This window comes from Sceloporus occidentalis, unplaced genomic scaffold, assembly GCF_023333645.1.
Source record: "Sceloporus occidentalis isolate IW3139 unplaced genomic scaffold, rSceOcc1.0.p SCAF_2, whole genome shotgun sequence".
Taxonomy (NCBI): domain Eukaryota; kingdom Metazoa; phylum Chordata; class Lepidosauria; order Squamata; family Phrynosomatidae; genus Sceloporus; species Sceloporus occidentalis.
Genome location: NW_028316982.1, coordinates 50,124,563 through 50,130,562, shown reverse-complemented (window position 1 = coordinate 50,130,562; position 6,000 = coordinate 50,124,563). Strand labels below are relative to the sequence as shown.

General features: G+C 44.2%; 1 protein-coding gene across 1 annotated transcript in view; it reads left to right on the top strand.

The window, feature by feature from the left end:
- Positions 1-2,376: 2,376 nt before the first annotated feature.
- UBXN7 (UBX domain protein 7) overlaps positions 2,377-6,000 on the top strand; it is a 34,927-nt gene continuing 31,303 nt past the window's right edge. Inside the window, exon 1 of the mRNA XM_089509337.1 lies at positions 2,377-2,558. Within this exon, the coding sequence (XP_089365463.1) occupies positions 2,486-2,558 (73 nt within the window). The 5' untranslated portion in view covers positions 2,377-2,485. The remainder of the gene's footprint in view (positions 2,559-6,000) is intronic.

Below are 6,000 nucleotides of genomic sequence, written 5' to 3'. Positions count from 1 at the left end.
ATATCTGTATTTTCATATATGTACATAATGAGATATCTTGGAGATGGGATCAAACTTTGAACACAAAATTTATGTTTCATATATACCTTAATTTTATACACTGTTTTAATAATTTTGTGCAGGAAACAAAGTGTGTGTACACAGAACCATCAGAAAGCAGAGGTGTCACTGTCTCAGCCACCCATGAAAACAGTTTTGGTTTTTGGAATAGTTTGGAATTCTGGATAAGGAAGACTCAACTTGTATTGCATTTATTCAACTTGTCCAGAGTACAGTTCATAGCTTTAAAGTGGCTTTCTTTAGGAGTAATTGGCTATAAAAATATTTCTCTTCAGGGAGTTCTTATTATAGTCTGACTGCCATTTATTTTTTTAATCTAAATATGGACCTTTGTCGCTTTTTTTTCTTGAATTATTGTTTGCAGTTGGAACTTGCAACAAATGTTCCAGTCAGTCCATGTTCTCTTGCTTTCTCCAGTTATGTAAGCAATAGCACATTTGTTTTTTATGGTCCCTACACATACTACATGTTGCATAAGGGGAAAATGTTTTTGCTTTTTTGCTTTGTATATAGGAATTCACAAGAACATGGTCATTTGCATTAGCAGAATGACATTGTTTCCCAGCAGTCAAAAAATAGACATAACGGATGTGGGCACATAACTCCATTTTTCTTTTCTTTTTTATTGACATGTAGCATATACATAACCAATTATACTTCAGCAAATTATGCTAAAATTATTATATTCACCATACTATAAAAATTGAGCAATAGATCACTTCTAAATCTTGTCCTTCTTTTACCTTAATTTCAATATTCTCCCTTAAATTAAGTTCCTTTATCCTTATTCTATGGGAATTCTTTTACTATTTAATTGTCTAGATTGAATATATGAAGATCCTCCATGGTCATTATTTTTGTTTTCTTTGAGTTCAGCATTAAGCCTGCCTTTGCACTGTCTTCTTTGACCTTCTTAAGTAAATGTTCCAAGTCTGTGATGTTTTCTGCTAATAGTATGGTGTCACCTGCATATCTTAGATTGTAGATGTTCCTTCCTCCTATATTCTCTTCTGCTTCTGAATCTAAACCTGCTTTTCATATGATATTTTCTGCATAACGTTTGAACAAATAGAACGCAGCCTTGCCTTTGCCGTTTGGGAACCATTCTGTTTCTTCTTTATTCTCTCCTAACATTAGCCTCTTGTCCTAAGTACAGATTTTTCATCAGAATCGCTCCCATCCTGTCCTTATTGTGCAATCACACAAAGATTATCACACATGTAGCGCTTATCCCATCTTTATCCCGTCAATGAAGTGGAATTGCCCCGTCACTTTTCATTGACGGAAACTTCCATCAGTGGAAAGTAATGCAACAATTCCACTTCTTTGACAGAATAATGACAGGATATGTGCGTCATTGTCTGATAATCTTCGTGTGATTGTGCGATAAGGATGGGAGTGATCCACTTCACTCCCATCCTTTTTCACATGTGATAATCTCCAATACTACTTGTGCCTCAGAATGTGGTAGAGCCTCCTCCTTTGCAGATTTTTCAACAGAGGCTGGGTGCCATCTGTGACAGAAGATGCTTTGATTGTACATGGCAGGGAGTTGGACTGGATGATGGCCCTTGGGAGTCTCTTCCAACCCTAGGATTCTCCCTTGCACTTCTTCCTTTCGGGGGATGCCCATTTGATGCTTGTGTGATGGTGATGGATGTTAATCTTGTTCTGGACTTTTCAGAGCCAGCGTGACATAGTGACTGTTTGAGCACTGGGCTACGACTCCGGAGACCAAGGTTTGGTTCCCAGCTTGGCCATGGGACCTTGGGTGAGTCACACTCTCTCAGCCTCACAAAACCTGGTGATAGGGTCGTCATAAGTCAGAAATGACTTGAAAGCAGACAGCAAAGGCTGCATCCACACTGGGCTCCGCTCTGGGCCCCACAACAATCTCCAACTCCCAGAATTCCATAGCAAAGAGTCAGACAAAGAGTTAAAGTGGTACCAAACTTGGTTATTTCTCCAGTGTAGATGCAGCCAAGGTAAGGGCTCAACCTTGTTAGTAAGATGCCTCCATTTTTGTTGTTTCTGTCCCTATTTAAGATGGTATGAGGAGGGTTATCCATCTCCTCCTCTGGTCCAGGAAATGTAAAAGTCCATTCGAGGAGAGATGCCTGCCAGCCCCTTCCCCTTCAATGGGGTGAAAAAGCTGCCTCCTCCTCCTTCTAAGTCCTTTCTCTGGTGTTTGGTCATGAGATCCGCCGGCCGCTAGGGGGTATCGCGAGCTGGCAAATCTGAGACCATAGAGTCTCGGGGGGGGAAGGAGAGGCGGTGCGTGCGGGACTTCCTCTTCCGGTTCTGAAGAAAAAAACGATATTGCAATTGAAAGCGAGCCGGGCGAATCGGGGAGCGCCGTTGCGGCGCGTGCGCAGTGGGGTCGGCCGGTGGCGAGTGTTGTTCGGTGCGAGAGGGAGGCGGCAAGATGGCGGCGCCCGGGGGCTCCGCTGCCGCCACGGCGCTGAAGGGGTTAATCCAGCAGTTCACCGCCATCACGGGTGAGAGGCGCCCCGCGGGCCTTAAGGCCGCTTCGCCCCCCGACCTTCCGTCCTTCCGTCGGAGGGGGAAAGGAGCGAGGCCGGGCGGCAGGAGGAGAGGGTCGGCGGAGGGAGGGAGGGAGGGAGGGAGGGGGCTCCGAAAATGGGGCGCTGAGGTAGGAGTTATGAGGCGCCCGGCCCAGGGAAGGAGCGATGCGGAGGAAGGCGCCGAGGGGAAGAAGCGCCTTTGTGGGAAGGCGGCTGCGGATGGTGGACGGAAGAGGAGGCACTGCCCGAAGGGCCCCGGGTGGCATTCCCCGCAAGGCCCTCGAAGGGACGGCACTTGCCCATGGAGGGTCATGGCAGGATACTTACCCATAGAGAAACATGGGAGATGCTTCCTAGGATGCCCTATGGGCAAGCATTCTGCTATGTCTCCCAATGGGCAAGTATCCCCAATGTGTCCCTATGGGCAAGTATTCCCCTGTGATTCCCTATGGGCAAGTATTCCACAATGAATCCTAATGGGCAGGAATGATTTCCTTATGGGGAGGTACTGTCATTTCTTTTAGTACATCCTGCCTTGGAAAAGGGTTGGAAACTTCAGCTGGTCCAGGGAATCATAGAGTCGGAAGAGACCACAAGGGCCATCCATCCCGGCTGTTAATTGAGGCAGGATACAGAGACCATAGCATTTAGCAGTACAGTAGTAATTACATTTCTATACCACTTCATACAGAACTCTGCACTCATGCAAGCCAATTGCCCAGGACAAGCTGGGTACTCATTTCACCGACCTACAAAAGGATGGAAGGCTGAGCCAGCCTTGGGGCCCCGCGGGATGGAACTCAGGCCCCTCTTGAAACAGCCCCAGTTTGTTTCTGGGAACAATTCCAAGTGATGGTTATGAACTTTAAAGCCCTATATGGCTCAGGCCCAGGCTGTTTGGCAGACCATATCTCCCAGTATGCAGAGAGATCTTTGAGATTTACTGAAAGAAAGAAGTTGGCAGCATGAGCTTTGCTAGACAAAAGTCTACTTCCTCAGATGCATATGGACCAAATGCATCTGAGGAAGCAGACTTTTGTCTAGGAGAGCTCATGCTGCCAACCTCTTTCTTTCAGTTAGTGTCAAAGCCGCTATAAAATCTCCCTACAAACTGGTGCTACAGACTAACATGGCTATATCTTTGTATTTCCCTGCCTGAGCCACCCCAGACTTTAAGATCCTGAAAAGAAGCCCTTCTCTCAGTCCCACCACCATCATAAGCACCCTTGGGGGGGGGCATAAGAGAGGGCCTTCTTGGTGGCTGGTCCTAAACTTTGGAACTTCCTACCCAGAATGGCCCCTTCCTTGTTGGTCTTCTGTGGGCAAGCTAAGACTTTTTATTCAGACAGGCTTTTAAAGAATGTCCTGGAGGTGTTGTACAGTGGCCCCTTCCTATACATGGGGGATCCGTTCCAGACACACACACACACACCCCGCGTTTAGGAAAAACTGTGTAAGGTTAAATCCCTTTACAATCTATGGCGGCTCATTAAGAGGTGATATGATAGCCCTGTTTAAATACTTGAAGGGATGTCATATTGAGGAGGGTGCTAGCTTGTTTTCTGCTGCTCCAGAGAACAGGACCCAAAACAATGGATGCAAGCTACAGGAAAAGAAATTCCAGCTCAACATTAGGAGGAACTTCCTGACAGTAAGGACTGTTCGACAGTGGAACACACTCCTTCCTCAGAGTGTAGTGGAGTCTCCTTCCCTAGAGGTCTTCAAACAGAGGCTGGATGGCCATCTGTCAATGGGGATGCTTTGATTTAGATTTCCTGCATGGCAGAATGGGGTTGGACTGGATGGCCCTTGCGGTCTCTTCCAACTCTATGATTCTGTGATTCCTGTGCAAGCCATCTTGTCCTCCATGGCTTGCTGTGTGTGTAACATCAAATACTCATACGGCAGGCCCACGTATGGTGCAGGCACACTGTACTGTTTTAAAGTGTTTTTTAAAATCTTTTTTTGGTTGTATTCTATTTTGAAACAAATGACCTGTTTTAATAGTGTAATTGGTTAATTTTAATTGTCACTTTTGTATGCTTTAGTTGTACTGTGTTTTTAGACTGTAAACTGCTTTGGGTCCCAATTTTGGCGAAAAAGCAAGATACAAATAAATATAATAATGATGATAATTATGGACATTATCACACTACATTCTTATAGTGTGACTATTCCCCTTTAACTATTCTGGCTGCCTCCTGTTGCATTCTGGGATTTGTAGTTGAGGGAGGGGCATTTAGAATTTTCAGCCATAGAGCTCTTTGGCCTCATTAAACTACAAACCCCAGAATGCAACAGGAGGCAGCCAGATCATACCCTTGGCCCTTGTAGTTAATTGTTGTTGTTGTTGTTTTTATCATTGTTCTACAGACTATGTGTTTTGTTTTAAAAACTCAATAAAATTTTAATTAGGAAAAAGTGCAGTAGCCAAACTATAAGAGTGTAATGCAGTAATCTACAATAATAATCTTTCCCTAGAAATAATTACTCATTTTTCTCCTTAAATACTCTGCATAAGAGAGAGAGAGACTTTCCTAACTGGAATATATAAACACTACAGGTGCATTACTCTCCCAGTCATTCTTGCTGGGCTTTTCGTACTACACACTCAGAGCTGGATTAAGCAGTTGCTGTATAAATATAAGTGATAAGAGTAATCATTTGGTAAGGATGTGATGACTAAGATGATGTATGTGTCTGTGTTGTGTGCTTTGAAGTCATTTATGGTGGCCCTATCACAGAGTTTTTCTGACAAGATTTGATCAGAAGGGGGTTGCCATTGCCTTCCCCTGAGGCTGAGAGAGTGTGATTTGCCCAAGGTTTAAAATGGCCAAGCTGGGAATTGAACCCTGGTCTCCAGAGTTGTAGTCCAACACTCAAACTACTACAACTGTATTATTGTGAGGAGGAGAGGGTATTTTTGTAGGATTTATTGCACCAGACTTTTCTTTAAGTTATCCACTGGGAAAACTTGAAAAAACTAATTGAGGTAGGGAAATCCAGCATTCCATCTCAGATAATGATCCGCGTTCTGCCAAGTCCATTCTGGAGCTTGGATGTGGTGTGACAGTAGCTGTCACATGGAGGTTCTATTTATTGATAACTATTATCTGTCAACACACAAATACCTACTTCTGGAAAAAAGCAAAGAAAGACCTACTTTTGTTAACAGCAGGATAGTTGTAAAACATGAAAGTGTTACTCCTTGGGAGTTGCTGTCAGTTGGTATTGACAGCACTGGGCAAGATGGACCAGTGGTCTAAGCATAGGACAGGCTATTTTTTATCTAATTGTGCTTTTTGGTGCTAGAGTGAAATGACAGGATGAATTAGCCAACTGTCATGAAACCCAATCAAATATCATTAGGCAACATAGCCATGGAGAAGTACTTTTTTGTCAACTGCTGGTAACA